General features: G+C 44.9%; 1 protein-coding gene across 3 annotated transcripts in view; it reads right to left on the bottom strand.

The window, feature by feature from the left end:
• Window positions 1-22,707, bottom strand: part of GRIN2A (glutamate ionotropic receptor NMDA type subunit 2A) — a 600,982-nt gene that overhangs the window by 115,270 nt on the left and 463,005 nt on the right. For all 3 annotated transcript variants that reach the window (XM_013055156.2, XM_004750396.3, XM_004750397.3), the window contains exon 5: window positions 3,714-3,828. In XM_013055156.2, the coding sequence (XP_012910610.1) occupies window positions 3,714-3,828 (115 nt within the window). The remainder of the gene's footprint in view (window positions 1-3,713; window positions 3,829-22,707) is intronic.

The raw sequence follows: 22,707 nt of genomic DNA, 5'->3' as shown, positions 1-22,707 counted from the left end.
TGTTCTAGGTTTAGGTATTACCAATTCATTCCTTAATATGAGTAGCATGCCACTTTATGAATATGCCATAATTTATTTACCCATTCTTTGTCGATGGACAGTCGCACTCCTTCTGATGTTTTGCCATGATGAGTAAAGTTGTGATGAACATTCTTATACGAATATTACTTTTGGGATATATGTTTCTATTTCTTTACAGTAAATACCTAGGATGTAATTGCTGAGTTGGAAGGTTTGTGTATGCTTTTTGCTTTATAAGAAACTGCCCAACACTTTTCCATGGTGGCTGTAATTTTACATTCCCACTGGAAATATATAAGAAATTCAGTTGCTCCATGTCCTTACCAACACTTGGTATTGTCAGTCTTTTTCATTTTAACCATTCAGTGGGTGGGAAGTGATAGATCATGATGGTTTTAGTTTGCTTATCTCTGATGGTCAACAGTGGTAAGCATGTTTTCACTTACTTATTGGCCATCTGAGTAATATCTTCTGCCAAGTGTCTAACTTAATTTCCCAATTTTGTATTGTTTTATTTTTTATTATTGATTTATAGGAGTTCTTTATATATTCTGGACATGAGCCCTTTGGGATATACACAGAGAGTTAGTATTTTTTCCCCAACCTGTGGCATCCCTTTTTCATTTTCTAACAATGTCTGCACATGAGAAAAATACAAAAAATTTTAAATTTTGATGGAGTTCAGTCTATTTATTTTTAAGATTTTATTTATTTGAGAGAGAGAATATATATGCATGTGTGTGTGTGTGAAAGAGAGAGCACAGAGGGACAGGGAGAAGCACAGTCCCCTCTGAGCAAAGATCCTGATGCAGGGCTCGATCCCAGGATCTTGAGATCATGACCTGAGCTGAAGGCAGACGCTTAACTGACTGAGCCACCCAGGCATCCCCAGTTTGCTATTTTTACTATACACTAAATGCCTTTTGCATTCTGTTTTCTCAGATCACACGGATATCCTCCTAAATGTTCTTCTCAAATCTTCTGTTTTAGCTTTTACGTTTAGGTCTGAAATGTAAGTAATTTTTATGTATAATGTGAGCTATGGGTCAAGGTATTTTTTTTTTCTCTATACCGATATCTGATTAATTTAGCGCCATTTATTAAAAAGACTTTCCTTTTGAGGTGCCTGGGTGGCTTAGTCGGTTCTGTCTGACTCTTGGTTTCGGCTCAGGTGATGATCTCGGGTTGTGAGATCGAGCCCCAAGTAGGGCTCCACACTCAGTGTAGAATCTACTTGAAATTCTCTGCCTCTCCCTCTGTCCTCACGCCACGATCCTCACTCCCAACAAACTCTCTCTCTAAAATAAATAAATCTTTAAAAAAAAAAAGACTTTTCCTCTCCCCCATTTTCATAATTATTCCTCAGAAAGCAATTGAAAGCATGCCTGTAGATTTACTTTCATCATTTCATCACTCTAGGAGATGTGAGTTATAGGAATTTCATAGATAACCTTTATCAGATTGAGAAATCTCCCTCCTGTATCACAAATGGATATATCAGATTTTGTCAAATGCTTTCTCTGCATCTACTGAGATTACATTTTTCTCCTTCATTACATTAATATGGTAAGTTACATTGATTTATTTTTTGAATATTAAACCAATCTTGAGTTCCTAGGGTAAACACTATTTATCCATGATATATTATTTTTTAAATATATTGCTTGAATTTGATTATTAATATATTGAAACACCATGTAGACTGGTGTTATTTCTTTTTAAAATGTCTGATGGAATTCACAGCCAAGCCATCTAGGTCAGGAGTTTTTATTGTTTTTGAAATGGGAAAGATTTCAGTTATAAATTCAATTTCTTAGCAAGTTTAGAGTTTAGAAACTTAGAGACTTCAGACCTCCATTTCATTTTTAGGTCATTTTGGAAATTTGTGGGTTTTATTGTTTGTTTTACAAAAAATGTACCCATTTTATATACATAGTGGAATTTGTTGACATACATTATTCATAATTTTTTTATCATTTTAGTGTCTGCAGGATCTGTAACGACTATAGTGATATTTCCTCTTGCATTTTTAGTACTTTTTTCATTAGTATTTGTCTTTTATCTGTTTCATGTGATCACTCTTCCTAGAAATTATAAATTTAATTAATCTTTTCAAAGAACTACCTTTTCGCTTTGTTGATTTTCGCTATATTTTGTGTTCTATCTTGATTTTTACTCTTATATTTTTGATTTTCTTCAATTTCATTTGGGTTTACTTTGCTCTTCTTTTTCTAGCTTCTCAATGCAGAAGCTTAAATCAATGACTTTACACATGCCTTGTTTTTTTAAATTATTTCAAGCTATAAACGTCCCCCTAAGCACACCTTCAGCTTTATTCTTCAAATCTGCTATGCTGTGTTTTTATTGTCATTTCATTCAAAATATTTGCTAATGTGTTTTGATTTCTTCTTTGACCCATGAGCTATTCAGAAGTATTATCTATTTTCCAAACATCTGGGGATTCCCTGGATCTACTTTTATTATAACCTTTTATTTTAACACTGTGTGGTCCAAAAATGTATTCTCCATTATTTCCATCCTTTGTAACATATTGAGACTTGTTTTATGCTCCAGGACACGGTCTGCTTGTGACTTTTCAGACTGCTGGTGACTTTTCTAAGTATGCTTTAAGGTAAGTCTCTTTTGTAGCTGATGGGTGTAGCAAGCAAAAATCTTCCAGAGCTTTCTTTCTATCTTTCCTTCTAGGAAACCATCCCAGATCCCCCAAAGTCAATGCTTCTGTTTCCACAGTACTTTCTTCTGATCCTAGTTAATTACAGTACGGCTCCCACCACATATCCCACATCTTCCTATCGTCTAGGATCTCTCAAGCTCCGTCTGATGTACAAAGTGAAATTTCAAGTTGCTTGAGGTGGTTCAGAAGCCATGCTTTGCTTGTCAAGAAAGACAAGATAATGACCCAGGATTCCTTTCACTATCTTTTGTTCTGCTCTTTATGTGATGGTGTGGAGAGGAATTTGGGATTTGGTGGGGAGAGAGGGCAAGTGGGGCGGATACTGCCATAGTTTGCATGCGGTTGTCTATAAAACCCCTGTGACATTTCCCCTGTCTGACTCAGGACACGGCTTGTTGGGGGGAGCAGTGTGATGATTTTTCCTGTAGAGTTATGTTTTATATTTTTCAAGAGTTAATGTATATGTCCTAGAAAATGTGCCTTATGAAGACTATAACCTTCTTCTCCTATCTGTGATTTACAGAAGTGATACACTTAAGTTTTGGGAACTAGTTGATTTAAAGTAAAAGACAATGTAAGCGAAAATATAGGGGTTTAGGTACATGGCAAAATGTGTAAACACGGTACTTAATATGGGGATAGGCAAACTGGTGAGATTGCTGCTCTATGGTAACCCTTTGCTATTCCAACAACGTGAACCAACCTTTAGTCTTTAAATTACTTATCCTAAATCCTTCAAGGACCCTTCCCAATGAGACGGGAGAAGATAACACAAGGAACAGCACACAGTTACCAAAGCTGACCCAGAAAAAGCATTCCAGCTACACCTTATGATATTTGGTCCAACTCGTGCCAAGAAAGATCTGCTCCTAGCGGTGGCATGGGATCTGGAGCGACTCAGCAGGAAATGTGCTGGGGAAAGGAGCTGCTGAGCCCTTCCACGCCCACGCTTTCAGCCTTCCCACCCCCAGCACTCCACATGCAGAAGGATGCTCACCTTCTCCCATTCTCGGTCCTTGTTCAGCACAATCACCACCAGCCTGGGGTGCACCTGATAGCCTTCCTCAGTGAAGGACAAATCTTTGCCATCCCATGTCACGTTGACCATGAATCTATAGAGAAGAAGAGAGAAAGACAAGTTTTTAGGGAAGAAGGAAAGAGGTCAGATGAGTGGATGGCACCATCTGGGTAAATCACAGAAGAGAGAGGCTTACATGGCCATCATCACCTGCGACAAGTGGCCTCTCTGTGTGGGAGTACTGGTACCCATGCTGGCACTGCTAACTGGCCAGGCACTCGTTTCCAGGAGCCTCTACTCACTCTTGGAATCCCCCACTCTATACAGATGTTAGCAACGGACTGTCATTAGCACATGCGACAGTACCTTTTGGCCCTGCCGCACCCAGAGACCTCTGTTCAAATGACATTACAGGAGATCTTAAAGCATGTTCTATTACGTTTTAACAAGTTTCCCTAAAGGAAGCTGCTGGCTCTTTGACCATATGGGATGCAACTTCAAAGGAATGGTATTCCACTTACTCTTTACTCATCCCACTAATCTTACTAAACGCTTGCTACATGCCAGGACTCAGACACTTGACCCAGGATAAATAAGGAAACAAACAAACAACAACAACAACAACAAAATAAAGGAAACAGACATGATCCCTCCCCTCATGAAGCTTCCAGTCTAGAGGAGAGAACGGGCATTAATCATTTACAGATCTATGACAAGCGTTATCAGAGTGACGTGGGTGGCCTGTCTGGAAGTGAAACAGGGGTCAGGCAGGGCTTCTCTGAGGAAGTCTGGCTTCACTGGAAAGATGAGTCAGCATTAACGAGGTTTAAAAAAAGACATAAGTAAATTCGAGGTAAAAAGGGTAGTAGGTGCAAAGGCCCTGTGGCTGTACACACACGAGACTCTCTGCAAACCAATGAGACTGAAGCAGAGAGAGACAGAAGAATGTGGGATGTGGTGTGGCTGAGAAGGTGAATAGGAGAGATGGTGCCAAGGTTTTTATGCCACATTTAAGAGTTCTGTCCTTGTTTTATTATTTTTTTTTAAGATTTTATTTATTTATTTGACACAGAGAGATCACAAGTAGGCAGAGAGGCAGGCAGAGAGAGAGGAGGAAGCAGGCTCCCTGCTGAGCAGAGACCCCCCCCCCCCGATGCGGGGTTTTATCTGAGGACCCTGAGATCATGACCTGAGCTGAAGGCAGAGGCTTTAACCCACTGAGCCACCCAGGTACCCCATTTGTCCTTGTTTTAAAACATTAAGGCCACACTGAAGATTTTAATCAAGGAGTCGAAACAATCAGACTTGACTTGAGGGCTGTGTAGAGAGGGGGTTGGAGGTGACCAGAGTGAGTACGGAGGGGTGGGTTACAGTGTGCTTATTCTCCAGGTCAGAGATGATGTTGGCTTCGGCTCTGCCGTGGCCCCAACGGAGGAGGACGAGTCGCCCCAAACAAGATCAGGTGGAGAATATTTAGCAGGTAATCAGTGATGTGAAGGTCGGGGAGAAGCAACAAAGACAACATCTCAGCATCTGCCTTATGGAACACCCGCGTGGCCAACCACTGTCCTAGCACTTCTGTTGCGCAGGACGTCTGTCTGCCTTATGACCATCTTACCTCCACCCCTATTCAAAGGCTGGATGTGGACGAGGAGGGAGGCATGGCAGAGCTCCCCTCCCAGGATTTGGGGGGCAGGATCCCCAGGAGTCCACATCTTTTGTAGCTTGAGAAAAAGGTGATATTGTTGGAGACTTCCAAGGGAACACATCAATTAACAGAAACTCAATGAAGGTAGTATGGTGGGTTGAAGTATTTAGAGATCCCAGAGAGACAGGGAGGGTATCTCGAGACCACGGCATTTTCTTGGTTTATACACCTTTAATTCCAAAAGTAGCTGAAGAAGTAAAATATTAACGAGGAGAAAAAGAGTATGAAAAATTCAAAAGCGAGACACTGTCCTAACTGGTCACATGTCTGCCCTGGGCTGTGTCATATGGGGGGGGAAATCAGGTCTCCCAGGACAAGGTAAAGAAATTGGGGAAAAGGCAAAAAAAAACCCAAATATTGTGTATCCACTCAATAAACTATTTGGGGTTTTGAAAATCATATTTTCGATGACAAGTTAATGGAGAGGAGAAAATGCTCACTCTTTCACATTAAATAAGCAGGAGAGGATAAAAATAAGGTTTGTCTGTGCATAGAAGGATTACAGGTACCTTTTATTTTCTTTTGTGTATCTTTGTGTTCTCCAAATTTCCTGCAAATAGTGTCTGTTAAAAAACAGAAAAAATATATCACTGCAATTCCAGAAGGAGCGGAGAGTAACCACTCTCCTCCAGGGGGCACGCGAGGTGCCTGGTAGGATATTTTCTGTTGATTCAACAACTATTTGCTGCGTGTCTATTATGTGTCAGGCCCTATGGGGAGTCCTATAGATATGGAAATAAAAACCACAGTGCCTGTCCGCCCTCCTACCCACACGTTCACCACCCAGTAACACAGGCACATTAACAATGACAGCACGAAGAACACCGCTCACGGAGGGATGCTTAAGACTGGGAGAAGCGGGAATGCAGAGGGAGGCCCCTCACTCAGGCTAAGGGCTCGGGGGGGTGGGGCTTCCTGGGGAATCTTGCAGAGAAAAGGAGTTAAGAAGAGGCGAGAGACAGGTGATTGGGTGGCTCTGTTGGTTAAGCGGTTAAGCGTCTGACTTGATTTCAGCTCAGGTCTTGATCTCAGGGTCATGAGTTCAAGCCCCACATTGGGCTCAGTGTTGAGCATGAAGCCTACTTTAAATAATAATAATAATAATAATAAATTAAAAAAAAAAACAAAAAACGAGGAGAAGGAGAAAAGAATTCTGAGCAAAGGCATCACCTTGAGGAAAGAAGAGTCAGCAAAGGTTGGCAGCGTGGCACACGCTGGGGAAAACAGGGAATAGCTTAATAAGCTATTAGGGCAGTGGGATTCCTCTGGTGTGGATCCCTGAGGCCGGATCCTAAAGGACCTTGAATGCTACCCTAAAGCATTTGGGTTTTGTTCAGAAGGCTGGAGAGATCTACGAAAGGTTTTAAACAGAGGAGGGATGCATAGATTTGCTGGCAAGAGAAGCAGAGATAAAACTGCTTCTTTCCTTCTCTGCACTGAAGGACAACTTCATTTTTGTTTATCGCTTAAAAAAAGTCATTAATTGGGTGTGTGTGTGTGTGTGTGTGTGTGTGTGTGTGAGGGGTGTAAATTAAGTCGTTTATATTTTCCCAGTTGACTTTCGGTTTTGTTTCCCGTGGTTATTTTTAGCCTTATTATATTGTCTGGCACACCATAGGGCTGGGGTTCATGTTCGGTGGTTGAGTACATTAAGATATCCTCACCAGAAGCGCCAGCCAGCCATGCCTACATCCGTCTGTCTATCCTTCTGTCCATCCATTCATCCACCTACCCATCAATACATTCATCCATGTACCCATCCAAAAGACACTGGCATACCTACTCCCTACCATGACCTGTGCCAAGAACTGTGGTGGGAAAAACAACAAAGTAAACACATATAGTTCTCTAATACGGAACTGCAGCTGAGAACAGCGAAGTGTAAAATCAGAGACACGTACTAAGTAGGCTGGTCAAGAGCCTGAGGAAGATGGTGGCTGATTCTACTGCAAGAGGCACAGCCGGCAGCAGGAGACACAGTGCAAGGAAGAAGAAGTGCTGGCTGGGTGAACTCGGCCAGGGGCGATGGGTGGCGATGCCCCGCAGGGGGGAAACCACCAAGCCAACCGCACAGAACCATGGAACAGGTTGGAAGACTGGTCACGGACTCTCCCATGATCGGCCTTTACCAGGGCTAGTCCGGTATCCATGATCAAGTCTCCGTACTTGCTGCCCCAAACTCAGAGGTTTTTAATGTATCGTTCTGGTTGATGTTGCTCAATCAAATTAGCTACCAGGCCAGGGTTTGAATGGCCGACACTTTGGGATGGACAGAACTCGGGATGGATCTACCCCATGACCCAAAGGCAGGGGGAACTGAAAATTCCAATTATCAAGAGATTCAGAAATATCCAGTTGGTTATCTTCTTTGGAAAAGGCAGACCAGAGAGGAAAGGCTGTGGTTCTGACCTAGACGCGTGGCCATGGCGAGAGCCATTCTCAAGGTTATGCGGGGCGCACAACCCGGAACATCACAGTTGCCATTTGGCTCAAGGAGCGAGCGTGGACTCATGAACAACCAGATCTTTCGATGCGCCGGCTGAATTTACTCAAACCTCCCTCTCCCTTACTTCCCATCTCTACTTCCTCTACTCACTCCCCTTCTCCCGTCTTGCGGTGAGATCAGGCGGCACGAGCCGGGAGAGGAATTAGACGCGATCACTCCTCTTCCGATTACATGGAAACCACTAGACAGATGTTCTCGTGCCCCCTTCATTTTCTGTGTTCCTTTAGGATTCACTATTCTGGACCGATGAGTCTGGATACTCAACACTAACATCGTTTTATTGTTTTTCCTTCTGTTTTTTTTATTAAAAGTCCTTCCTCACTCCCTTGGGCAGGTATGGGGTGGTGGGTGCGGCACGAACAGAATTTTTTTGCTGAACAGTAATTTCATTATGAAGTTAGCAGGATGTGAGCACCGACTACCTTCAATTCCCCCAACCAATGTCTAGGAAAGACAATTCATATTTTCTCAGACTTTCTCCCCATCTAAACCGGCTCCCAAGCAGAATTCTTTACCTAGGGAAATCCTATTACACACCCCACTGCTTGGTCCCCATTAACACCTGCTGGGTACTTGTATTAAACCGTAAAATCTTAACACTGTTTTGTTTCTCTCTCCAAAATGGATTATAAACTTTTAGTGACCAGATGAAATATTAGAAATTCCGGGCGGCTTCTGAGCTTCGATTTCCATCCTTGCGATTTTCTTCAGGAGCTGTAAATAGCAGGGAAGCAATGCTGGCAAAATGTGGCCGGATGGGGGTGCTCTGGGGGTTTGCAGAAGGGTCCAACCACTGTGTTATTACCAACCACTAATGACAAAGCCAAGTAGTTGTTTTTTGGTTTTCTGCTTTTTGGTTTTTTTTTTTTTTTTTTTAGATGTCCGTGACATACACAATGCTAAACTAGAAAATACGTAAAGTTATGGGCCATACACGCGGACAAGTTTCCTTCGGTATCTGCGTAGGTGTGTAACAGACACCAAGACCAGATGAAAGGAACACTTGCCGACTGCTTGAACTCTGTGCCCTGCAAAGGGCAGACAGGAGGCGATCAGAAAGAACACTGAAGAACAGAGAGGCAATTTTTCCTATAACAGGACTGCCATGAAATTCGGCCTGCATTGTCAAGTCCTTCCTAGACCTGCGCTGCCTGGGGTTAACAGCCACCAGGACACGTGACCGGTGCGCACCTGCACATGTCAGTCTGAACGAGAGACACCATAAGGACGGAACGCACCCCGGAGCCGGAGACTCCGGAGGGAAAAATCATGCCAAAAGATCTCCTGCGTCATTTTAGACTGATCTCGTGTTGAAACACTTCAGACGTCTTGGGTGAAATGAGACGTATTATTAAAATTAATAGCATCTGCTTCTTTTTCCTTGTTTAATGCGCTGCCAGAAAGTTTAAGATTACACGAGGCTTGCCTTCTACTGTGATTGGTCAGCTCTTCTTGACTGTCCTGGGTTTGGGTTTTTGCTGTTTTTTTTTTAACCACTAGACGGGACTCATCATGAAGGCAGGGACTGCGTCCGCCTTTAGCATCATGTTTCTAGTGCCAGACACAAAGCCTGGCACAGAGCTGGTGCTGATAAACAAAACCATGAATTTCTATTTCTAGGATACTGGAAAATGGAACAGGGATCCAAAGCCTGGCTCTTTGCTCCCACCTGTGTCATGTTGGGCACTGTATTTAAAATTCTCTGAGCCTTCATTTCTTTCCTTGTAAAAAATGGATCAGGTTCAACTGTGTGAACCAGCCAAGACATTCTCACATGGTTTCAGCTCACCGTTACCTAACTCCTGGGTTCAGGGCAGCCTTAGGGCCGGTGCCCTTAAAATGCCCTGCACTATACCTCCTTTATGGCTGTTACCTAATAAATAGTAGCTAAGATTTATGGACATTTCCTGTGCATTTTTTTTTATTTACCATTTTTCCACCCTGTCATACTCTCTAACACCCCACCCCAGAGGCAACCTGTTTTGTTTTTTTTTTTAAGATTTTATTTATTTATTTGACAGAGGAAGATCACAAGTATGCAGAGAGGCAGGCAGAGGGAGAGGAGGAAGCAGGCTCCCTGCTGAGCAGAGAGCCCGATGTGGGGCTTGATCCCAGGACCCTGAGATCATGACCTGAGCCGAAGGCAGAGGCTTAACCCACTGAGCCACCCAGGGGCCCCCAACCTGGTCTTTTTAAGGCCATGCTTCTCACGGCTGTGACCAGGGGTCTCTCTGCCCTCTGGTGAAAAGCCAACCATATATGGGGTGTCGAAGTTCCTTGAACTCTCACTTAAAATGTCTCATTCCCTCTGATTTCTCCTTCCTCTCTTTCATCTTTATGGGCATAAGTCTCCTTTAACTTCCAAAATCTGATTATTTAAAATGTTCTCAAGACATATTTATTATTCACCATTCCCCTTCAGACTAATTCTCTTTCTGTCTCACAAATGCCACTATAACACATTTAGTGTTTCTCAATTTTTGGTTCATTTCCCACATCCCCCTCAGGGTTTGGGGGGGTGGAGCCCCTCCCCCCCCGCCGCCGCCACCAAATCACATTCTCCCTGAAATGCCTCCTCACCCTTCTTCGTCTGTCGTGTAATTTACATGTTTCTGAAAACGGTCACTGTTCTCTTAAGCCTCTTTTCGCTCCTCGGGACACTCCCATTCTTTGAAAACATTTTTCTGCTCTCTGTAGCCTTCTCGTGGTCCTTTGGGATCCCTCCAGTTCTGATGCGTGTCTGAGCACCACCCCGCCACCCCATCTTTCCTGAACCGGTCCCTGATGGGCATCAACCCTCTCCCCTCTTAAGCTCCCAGCCCGAGCTCGGGCCCCTCCCCAGGCGCATGCGTGCACCGCGTCGTTGCACAAGCCCCCAGCTGACTGTACCCCCCTCTTTGCCCCGGTGCTCAATTTCACAGGCTCGTCAGTGCTTTCCCATTTCCCCCAAACAATTGCCCAAGGTATGACCCCAGAGCTCACTCAGACTCAAAGGTCAGGACAGAAGTATAATCACTCCAACACACAGATCGCCAAATTCGCTCTTTCAACTCAAAACCGTTGTGGCCCATTTCAAAGATAGTAACGTCACTTGCCTTGACTGGGCAAGAATGGATTTTTTAAAAATGAGAACAGGAGATGGTAAGTTCCACAAAGGCAGGGATCTTTGTCTTATGACTGGGCTTCGAAAACACCTAGAAGAGGGCGGCTTGCAGCATGAGCTTAGGAGTATGTGTTGGGTAAGGGAACAAAGGAATGGCCAGACCCAGGCATCCAGGACCGTGTTCACTCAAGGCTCATGTCCTATGCCACGGCCTGACCGAGGTGCATCTGTGAGACAACCGTTGAGTTTCAAATCAGCCTGAGTTAGAATGCTGTGCTGCTGCTTCCCATCACAGGTAAGTAACCCTAAACTCTCAGACCATCTGTCTCCCTTTCGATAGAAGCAAGGTTGTAACGGCCACACCGCTGTGTAATTATAGGGCTGAGCTTCGATGGAACGTGGTAAGGTAAGGTGTGTGCCGTGGCCAGCCGAGTCTTCGGCACGTAATAAGGGATGGGGGCAGTAACGGGAGTTGTCATGGTTTCACACGATTATCTTTTCTCCTCCGAAAATGTGAGATTAAATGGCTTTCATCTTTCAGATGCTGGAGGACTATTTTGGTTGCTAATCCCAGGGCTGCAAGGGAGGCGATGTGCTTCCTTACATCCCAACCCCCAGGGAAGAGGAACTAGTCTTGTTGCTCAGAGTCCCACGGGATCCCCAGGCCAGGCTATGGTGCAAGGACATAGACCCCTTCACACCGCCTGGCATCCCCCTCTCTATTTCGTGAGCACATCAGAGCCAAAGGCGGCTTTGGGGGACTAGACACACATGCTGTCTTTTGTAACGCAACCTTATAGTCTAAAACTGTACTAAGTAAGTTAGGGCAAAGCATTCTCTGTGAATAGGACCGTTCCTCCTACGCATGTTGCCAAACAGCATCACTGAACCATTTGGCCAAAGTTTCCACTGGGAGAGGGACATACAGACTAGGATCTAGGAGACATGCCCTAATTATACTTTATCAGGAGTTGCTGGAAGCCGTTCTCGGGATCCCACGTGGGCTCTTGTTCCTTCTACATGCGGTTCTCTCAGGAGCCTGGTGGAGGTTCTGGAAATGTTTGCAATTCTGGATCGTCTTCTGTACTGCCGCCCAAGCAGCACCAAATACATCACCGTTAACCTCTAATGGCTCTGCCTCACCTAACTATTCAGAACGGGCTGGCACAGGGGTTCATGGAAAAATCCCATGTAATAAGCATCAATTCCAAGAGAGCCAAAGGGGTGGGGGGAACAAAACCAGGTCATGGGACAAGCAGTTTCCATGAGCTCACTTGATGACCTGTATCTACGTAGCTAAGCTCTTCACGATCTCAAACAGGCAGATGTACATGGAAGCAGCCCCCTACACCCCGGAAACCCCTCCACACACACAGTATGCAGAATGAGGTGATGTACACTAATTCAAAGGGTGACTGTATCCAAGAATTTTCAGATACACCCCCACCCGGGAACACGGGCCCTATAAGGATAGGGCATCCGTTTCTCATTTTCTGCTGCACCCCATTTCAGAACCGGGAACTGTTCCTGGCATAAAGCAAGTGCTCATCACCTACTTATCGAGGAACTGAAAGGCCTCGGTTCGGTCCTGTTTTCTCTCTCTCTCTGACAATGACCCCTCCTTTATCTATCTGTCCAGTGGGGGTCTACTTGTGCCCAGTGGGTCACTGGGGATCTAAGGAAGGAACTCAAAGGCAGAGGAGAAAGGCTGGGGGTGAAGAAGGGAAAGCCCGTGGGCTTCTATTATTCCCATCTCTGCTTGAATCACTAATACCCAGCATTCCCTTATGCACTGTTATTGGAAAAACGTTCTACCGCTCACATCAATCAATGAAATCAACAAGCCAGAAAACAACTGAGGGGCTGTTCCCTGACAATGCAGCATACAAAGACCCTGGTCTTCAACTGGGCAGACCAAGGATCTTGTCCACTTCCCCAGATATAGTGAGTAATAACAATGACCTTAAAAAACAACAACAACAACAACAAAAGGAATGAAAACATATTTAGCACCAAACAGGTGTTAAATGTTGGACCAGAAACTTTCCATAGGCTACTTGAATTTTTACCCCAAGAACTAAGTATGGATTACCCCATGTTCCAGGGAAAGAACAGAGGCTTGGAGGGTTTTCTGATGGTGCCAAAGGCTCTGCAGGGTGTCAGATACTCCTGGGTCTTAATATCCTCTCTCCTCTTCCACTTTAGTAACTGGAAACCCCCATTTTTAGCTGTGCACCTAGCTTTGTATAATCAAGTTCACATTTCCCAGCCCTCTGCGTAGCTAAGTATGCCCATGTGCCTTCGCTCTGGCCGAAAGCAAGGGAGAAGGCGTGATATTCATAATGTGTAAGAGGTATCATATATGGAAAGGATGGACCCTTCTTTGATGGCAGGAACACTGGCAGCCAGTCTGGACTGTGAGGTGGAAACCACTGGTTAGGGATGGCAAAGCCACGAGGCAGAGAAGCCGGGTCCCTGGCACCACGCAACACCACATAAGCTCTGGACTACCTCTGGACTTGTTGACAAGACAGACAATTCAATGCCTATCCTACTGAAAAGCCACTCTTACGTTCTGGGCTTTCTGTCACTTGAAAATGAAATTGATTCTGTCTGGTTTAAGTGCCAGAGTGACTATCTGAACCAAAATACAATCCAAAGCCTTTGAAAAAAGTGGGCATGGTACTGTGTATTTGTTTCCTTCCTAGCTCTTCAGTCTTCAATCCTCTCCCCTGACTCTCCCCGCCCCCTACTCCGTACACAATGCGTTTGTTCCCAGCCCCCGTCTCTTAGTATATGCTGTTCCTCTCACTCAAAATATCTTCCCTCCCCATTACCTTCAATCTAAACCTAACACCTTTCGGGGGAGGGTAAAGCCGTGAATCAAGCTCTGTTTATCCCATTTGGCCTTTCCCGCTAATCCTTCGTTTCCTTAGTTTCATTTTAATCCACACCTCACTTTATAGCACTTAGCAATCCAGCATCCCCGACTGTTCCTTAAACATTTCACATTCACACATTTGGTCTCAACAGAAGCAGAGATCAGGTTTTGGCTTCGGCCATTCATGTTTATCGAGCACCATGCTGTCGGGCACAGTGTGCTCAACCGTTATTGACTTGATTTGCAAAGCAGTGCATTAATCTTCACCTCAGGACGGCGTTTTCCAGACCGAACACCAAATCCAGCACCGAGTGGTGACAATAAGCCAAGCCACATGCCTTTGTCCACACAATACCCAGGGGCTGTAATTCCTTCTCATCCCCTCCGCCATGTTTATTGGCTGCCCTTCAAGACCATGCATGTCAAGGGGGAATGGCTCCCTGATAAAGGCTTCTCTGATGCCTCCAAACTGGATACATCCCCTGTCGGCTTTCCACCCCGACTGTTCATGGGGCTGTGCTCCCCTCTTACAGGACCTCTGTTATCTAGGTCACCTGGAGTAAATTTTTTAAAGGACATTTCTTTCTGAAGACCTTTGTAATGGTGACTTTTATGTGACTGGGCCAGGGGATGCCCAGACAGCAGGTAAAACACTCTGTTGAATGGGTCAGTAAAGATATCTCTGGAAGAGGCTGGCACTTGAGTCAATAGGGTGAGTAAAGACCAGCCTCACCCGTGCAGGTGGGCTTCATCCAATCCATGGAGTTTAAACTGACCAAAAAGGCAGAGGAAGGAGAATCTGCTCTCTTTGCTCAAGCCCAGACGTGCATTTTCACCTGTCTTCATGGATCTATGCACCTGCTTCTCAGGCCTTTGCACCACAAGCCATGGCACTGGTTTCCCGGGCCTCCAGCTCACAGGCAGCAGATCCAGGGAGCTCTCAGCTCCATAATCACGTGAGCCAGTCCCCATCATAAAGCTCTGACCTTAGAGCTTCTTGGTTCTGTTTCTCTGGAGGACCCTGGCTAATACAACCCCATACTACTATCTGCCAGGAAAAGAGAATACAGGTCTTTGATGAGTGTGATGTGTAAGGAGGTCCCCGGCCTGGCGGTCACCATAACCTGCATGACTTTGCCACCTCTGCTAGAGAATGACCTTCTTGAAGACAAAATTCATAACCCAGGACTCTGAACTCTGAGAACGTCAGGTGCAGGGTAGAGGAGCTTGAGTTTTCAACCCACCATTACTGGCACCGTCCCCATAATCAAGGCCTCTGAGATTCAGCTCAATCCCGTATCTAAAAGGGGGTAACACCACGGGCTTAGGCTGTTTGTGCTGTTCTAACAAACTGCCATAAGCTGAGAAGCTTAAATGATGAGAATTTGTTTCTCACAGCTCTGGAGGCTGGAAATTCAAGATGGCGCCCTGGGAGATCTGGCATCCGGGGAGAGCCTGCTTCCTGGTTTACAGATGGCCATCTTCTCGTGATGTCCTCACATGGCAGTGAGCAAAAGCACGCTCTGGTCTCTCTTCCTCCTCTTACAAGGGCACTAATCCCATCAGATGAGGTCTGACCCTAGTTACCTCCCAAAGACCCCACCTCCAAATAGCATCACGTTGGGGATTAGAGTTCCGACAATGATTTTGGGGGAGGACACCAGCACTCAGTGCACAGCAAGCACACAGTGAACCCGAGAACTTTCACGGCAGGACTACTCCGAGTGTGACAAGGGCCTACAATTCACGCATCTCTTGACCGACTTCCATTAAGTAACGAACTATCCCAGTTTCCCCAGCACGGAGGCGTTTCCTGGGACATGGAACATTTGCTGCTAAAACCTGGACCATAGATTATGGATCAGGAATTCAGAGCAATACCTCCAAAGCACATCTACTGAAATGCTTCGAACCCATTCCTTAGCAAACGCATCAATTCAAACACCTACTACAATGCCAGCAACACGCAGAAGGTAAGATGGTGAGAAAACAACTTGTAGTCCTTTCTCCAAAGTCACTCAGAGTTTAGGGAGAACAAATAATCATGACCAGGAACATCAATAACTACAACAGGTGATAATCTATTTTCAGCTGAAGTTCCTGATGCTAGAAGACTATCAGCAGGAGGACCTAACCTGTTTAGTCTTCTATTATTCCATTTCTACTTTTTTTTTTTTTTTCCAGGGCAAACAACAAGTGGAGCTCGTAGGGGGATCACAAACTCTCACGCTTCCTGGGACAGGGCAGGTAAAACCCAGGAGTGAAATGGGCAGGTGCAATGTTATCTACTAACAGTGATAAAAATCCCAGCTGGATGCACTCAAATTCATGTAAAAATAGTATTTTCAATGAAATAAAACCCATCTGTGGACCCTTCATGTGACCTCTGTCCTAATTTCAAGCTTAAGAATATGCACGTTCCTTCCCCTAGCAGAACCCAGGATTCCCCCCTAGGGTGGCTTAACTGATATGCAATACACCCTCTTCTTTGGGAAAGGCATCCTATCTGTATACCTGAATGTCTATTCTTCCTCTGGACATAAAAAATACTTCTGGTGGGAGAGGAAGGGGTGCACCCCTTCCCAAGCTGGATCTACCAGATTCTCTCTCCTAGGAATCTGAAGCCTAATAGATGAGACAGAGACTGGGAATTGTCCCATCTGGACCAGGATAATAGTGACTTTCTTCCATCAATGACTGAGCCTCCCCTTCTGACTTTTCCAAATCTGGGCTGTTCAACTTTTACTCTGATTTTTTAAGATGCCCCAGTAAAGCCCCAACAGGTTTTCTATGATTCCTTCTTCATTACCTCCTTTTGTTCAAATTAAGCGAGTGGGAGAGTTCATTTCCGTTGCTTACCACCAGAACACCTCAAGCAGGGCTCACTCTACTCTGGGTGAACTGTTCCAACACCTCACCTGGCGTCCAGATTCCCTGTACATCGCCCCCCACACTCCTAACAAGTCTACCTGCCAGATCAATGTTCCTAAACCTCAGTCCTGATTATGTAAAATTCTGCTCCAAAGCCTAAAATGGCTCCCTATTGTCCAGAAATAAAATCCATGCTCCTTAGCCAAGTTTAACTTCCCACCTTACTTCCTAAAACTGTTCCTTACATATCCTGTATTGGAGCAAACCCAAACTGCTCATGATGTCCTTGTGATTTCGCACTTCCTGGCTTTTGCTCCTACACTTCCTTCCACTGGGAAAGCAGTCATAACTGGTTGTTTCTGGCTACTTCCATTTCCTTAGCTCTTCCTCTACATGGCCAAAGGGAGTATCTCTGACCATGGTGACTGGTTCAGCAGTGGGTACTTGACTTAAGCTCATCCAATCAGATTCCTTCTCTGGGATTTCTAATTACAGTGAAAGGGGATAACTGTCTCTACCGACTTAAGGAGACGTGACAATGAAAATATGTTTATCCACACCTACATGATGCTCTTCCCCATTTCACAGTGGGAAACAGTGAACCATAATAGACAGAAACACAAAAGAGAGCAAGAGAGAGAGAGAGATCTGAAGACATCATCAGATCCTGGATCTAGATATGCCAGATCACAGACACACCCCATCCATTCCAGCTGAATGGGCCACTACATCCTTCTGGCTTTTTCTTTCATTATTGCTGAAGTCAATGAGAGCTGGTTTCCCGTGACTTAAAATCACAAAAGTCTCAATGAATACCAAGATTTTTATCCCCTAAATAGTTGCCCATTCAGCCCACCTACCACTGAGTTCACCTCTTCCCAAAAGGCTCACCAAGCTTCCAGCCTACGTCCCATTCTGAGGACTCCCATCACTTCCTCGGCACCTCCCTTTCCACCTTTTATAGTTTTTCACACACTCGTGCATGCAAGTGTACGCACACACATACATACTGTCCTTTGCTGCAGGCTAAACTCCTGGGGAACAGAGAAACCATGTCTGAATTTTCACCATGCGTCCCACACCCTGAACACAGCGTCCAGCATATGGTAGGGAACCAGTGACCATTTGCTGAATGAACAGGACAGATTTTCATCTGGCCAGTGCTGGAGTCCTCAGCAGCGTGGAGAATGTCCCGTGGTGCTGGCTGACACCTCAGAACCATCAACGACAGAGTTGACTATGTCCTGGTTTAAATAGCGGTCTAAATGCTGCCCAGTCGCATTATGAAACTTGACAGCCCTGTGTAAATTCAGCAATAATAATGGCTCACGTCCTGCCATGGATTTCTGGTGTGGAAATGTGTCCCCCAGAAGACTCAGCTTTGCAATCCCAGCCACGGCCCTAATATCCATATCTCCGCCTACCCTCGCTAGGCCACTTCCTTGATGGAGATGAAAATTATGGATTTGCTTCCTAAAGAGCCGAGAACTGTTAGGCCAACGAGGGGTTTGGCAACCTTTGGATTTCCTGCATAAATCACAGCCTTTCCTCCTATTTCCTTTCCAAAGAGTTCAGGGTTAAGTTTAGAACTACAGGGAAATAAATGTGAGGAGAGTAGAAGTAAGAGTAAAAGGACAAAAGAAGGAAGAGAAAAGCCAGGGAAAGGGAGAGCAAGACAGACAAGGCAGAGTAGAGAGAAGTGCGGAATTAGGAGGAAGCCATGTCTTCTCACACTTGATGAACAACACAAAATGGGAGTGTGAAGCAGAATGGGGCCCTTCAGGAAAGCTGGAAAGTGCTATGTGGGAGGAGATCCTCGCCTCAATAGCCCGAGAGGGAGAGAGAGTGGCAAGATGGCGGGAGGCCAGAGTTGGCCGAGCAGCAAGCAGGAAGGGGAGCGGCGAGAGGAGGTCCCACGCTGTGGTTTGGCACCAGGCCCTCCCTGGTGACATTGGAAAAGTAGGTCAGTTTCGGAGCTGGCTGGGGGATGAATGGTCAGCCAGGAACAAGTGACGAGAAGTGAGGATGCTGAGTGAGAGATGGACTTCAGCACGGGGTATGGAGAGAGGGGGCTTCCCTAGTTCGACAGGAACAACCAAAGCCAACTCTAGACAACACTGGCCAATGGACCTTTCCTCAAGGATGGAATTGTCATCTATCTGTAAAGTCCGAAGTGGGGGTCACTCGTCACCTGGGGCTACTGCACACTTGAAATGTGAACAGTTAGACAAAGGAACTGAATTTTAAATCTTATTTCATTCTAATTAATTTAGATTTAAATAGCCACATATGGCTAGCGGCCGCCATATTGGACAGCTTAAATCAAGGGCAAGAAGCCATGTGGACCACATTCAAGAAGGAACTGATTGCCAAGAGGAACCAAAGGCCGTTTTCCTAAATGTCATGGGTGTAATTCAGGTGGTTCACAGACAGGTACATTTAGATGGCACAGGAGTTAACTTTTTATTTTTAGAATTGAATTTGCTTTATCTAATGTATATTTTAAAATGGAACTAGCATATCAAACCCATTGTTTCACAGATTTCCGTACCTAGGAAGAAACGACAGTGAAATTTTATATCTCTAAAAAAGTAAATCAGTGTAAATAAAAATAACTATGTGAAAAACACGGCAGAGGGGTTACAGAGATGACAAAAAGTAATGAACAGGGGCACCTGGGTGGCTCAGGGTCATGGTCCCTGAGTCCCAGGATCAGGCCCTGCATTGGGCTTCCTGCTCAGCAGAGAGCCTGCTTCTCCCCCTGCACCTCACCCCGTTCATGCTTTCTCTCTCTCTCTCTCCCTCTCAAATAAATAAATAAAATCTTTTTTTTTTTAATAGTAATGAAGATATTTCATGTAACTGGAACCATACAATATGTGCCCTTCTGTGTCGGACTTCTTTCACTGAGCATGTCTTCAAGGGTCATCTAGGTCGGGGCAGGTACGAGCATTTCATCCCTTTAGAGCTGAAATATCTTCCACTACATGAATATACTTTAGCTTATTCATTTATCTGCTGATAGACATTGGGGTGGCTTATACCTCTGGATTACTGTTAATAGTGCTGCTATAAATATTCATGCACCAGTTTTTGTTTGAATACTTGTCTTTAATTCTTTGGGGGATGTAACTAGAAGTGGAATTGTTTGGGGTAATGAAAAAGGCAGTAAGGGACGCCTGGGTGGCTCAGTTGGTTGGACGACTGCCTTCGGCTCGGGTCATGGTCCCGGAGTCCTGGGATCGAGTCCCACATCAGGCTTCCAGCTCCATGGGGAGTCTGCTTCGCTCTCTGACCTTCTCCTCGCTCGTGCTCTCTCTCACTGTCTCTCTCTCAAATAAATAAATAAAATCTTTTAAAAAAAAAGAAAAGAAATAAAGAAAAAAAAAGAAAAAGCCAGTAAAACTAGGTATCTTTGAAACCACTATCTGGAAATACATAGTGGCAACAGTTGTAGAACATTATCGAATGTACTTATTGCCATTGAATTGTACAGTTGGAAATAGTTAAAATGGAAGATTTTCGTTCATACGTATTTTGCCAAATTGTTTTTAAAAAAGCAATGAAGACAGTAAGTAGATGGCTGAATAGAGAATGAACTAATTTGAATGACACAACAAGGAGACTAAATTGGGATATGAGGTTTACCAGAGATCTGAGTTAGGTGGATTCAACATTCTACCCAAGACTCCCTTCTACCATACCTCTGATGGAAAGGTGCTCCTGGCCACCAGAAGGACAAGCAACAAAAGCAACTAAAAAACAAGAGGGACCCCACTGAACTAAAAAGATTTTGCATGGAGAAAAAAAATAAGTCCAAAAAATGAAGAGGGAACCTACAGAATGGGAGAAAAGTCTTTGCAAGCCATGTATCAGAAGGGGGTTAATACCCAAAACATACAGGAAACTCACTCGACTCAAAAGCAAAAATACTAATACTCTGACTTAGAAATGGGAATAGTCATTTCTCCAAAGGAGACATACAAATGGCTAACAGGCTCAGGAAAATTTGCCAAACGTCCGTCATCCTCAGGGAAATGCAATCAAAGCCAAAAGACACCCCTCACACCTGTCAGAATGGCTGTCATCAAAAAGACAAGAGATGGGAGCTGGCAAGGAGACAGAGAAAAGGGAACCATGGCGCCCTGTTGGCGGAAATGTAATTGGTACAACTAGCCCACTTGTGAGTAGACGTCCAAAGGCAACAGAAAGAGAATCTCAAAGAGATCATGCATGCCCAGGTTCATCCCAGCATTAATCACAACAGCCAAGACAGGGAAACAAGCTAAGTGTCCTTTCACAGATGAATGGATAAAGAACAGGGGAGACACACAACACAACTGTTATCCAGCCATGAAAAAGAACGAAGTCCTTCCATTTGCGACAACACAGATAATCTCTGATGGCATCATGCTAAGTGAAGGGAGTCAGACAAAGACAAACACCATAAGCTCTCACGTAAATGTCAAATCTAGGAGAAAAAAAAAAAACAACCCACAATACAAACTTACAGACCCAGAGAACAGGATGATAGTTGCCAGAGGCAAGGGGGTGGGGGTAAGAGGTGGCAACATGGGTAAAGGAGGTCAAAGGTACAAGTTTCCAGGAATAAAACAAAAAAGTCCAGGGGCCATAATGCTGCGGCATGGTGTGGCATGGTGACTACCGTCCGCATAACACTTTATTGCATATCAGAAAGTTGCTAAGAGAATACATCTCCAAAGTCCTCATCACAAGAAAAAACAATCTGTAACTATGCATGGTAACAGATTAACTAGGCTAACTATGATGATCATTTCCATATATATATATATTGAATCATTACATTGAAATGAATACAATATGTTAATTATCCCTCAATTAAACATAAATACTCATGGGGGGCGCTGTGAGTATTAAAAGAGCTGTGTACACAAAGCACTTTGTGTCCGGGGCACCTGGGTGGCTCAGTGAGTTAAAACCTCTGCCTTGGGGGGCACCTGGGAGGCTCAGTGGGTTGAGCCTCTGCCTTCAGCTCAGGTCATGGTCTCAGGGTCCTGGGATCAAGCCCCGCATCGGGCTCTCAGCTCAGCAGGGGGCCTGCTTCCCTCTCTCTCTCTCTGCCTGCCTCTCTGCCGACTTGTGATCTCTGTCTGTCAAATAAATAAATAAAATCTTAAAAACAAACAAACAAACAAACAAAAACAACAAATCACTTCGTGACGATCAGGGAGTAGAGTAACCAAAGAGTAACGAGTAGTTATGCTGGCATCAATGGGCATGATGGAATACGGAGTGGTCTGGGTCAAGGAACATTTCCTACTAATTCCATATCTAAAGAGCAGTGAGAGCTGTCAGAGTGGACAGGAAGATTCTAAGGCAGAGGAATTAAAGGACCAATGTGGTCTCCACACAGAAGGGGTTTAAGGTTGTTTCATCTCAACTGAGGAACCCCATCCCTCCATACGTTGTCCAACACCTGCCTGACGGACGTTGCTCTACCTGCCGAGAAGTTCCCAGTGTCTGGGTGCTCTCTCCCCAGTTCGGAACAGGGTCCTTTTCCCTGACAGCTCAAAGTGCTTAGCAAAGACATCCTTCCAGATTTATTTCCTTGGGAATGCAATCGACTGGCTCTAGGTCGCTGTTATCAGCGAAGAAATCTTATGACAAACCCTTACGATGCCAAAGACGACTCTCCCATCGCCCCTTAGAAGCCTCTTCCGTGGAATCCTCGACCCGTTCCTCAAACAGGGATGCGTGCTTCCCATGCATGGGAACATGGTGCTCCTTCCCACTCCAGAAACTCACTTGCCGATTCTTCTCCTTTTTGTCGAGACAGGATGTAAAATTTTCAGAACATTTTCAGAGTGAGACCCTATCCCAGGGACCTTTCGGATAAAGAGCATAGGCATTCATTGCCATCAG

The sequence above is a fragment of the Mustela putorius genome, unplaced genomic scaffold (genome assembly GCF_011764305.1).
Source record: "Mustela putorius furo isolate JIRA1106 unplaced genomic scaffold, ASM1176430v1.1 tig00004007_pilon_pilon_pilon, whole genome shotgun sequence".
Taxonomy (NCBI): Eukaryota; Metazoa; Chordata; class Mammalia; order Carnivora; family Mustelidae; genus Mustela; species Mustela putorius.
Note: the sequence above shows the minus strand (reverse complement) of the source record. Positions and strands in the feature narration are given on the sequence as shown.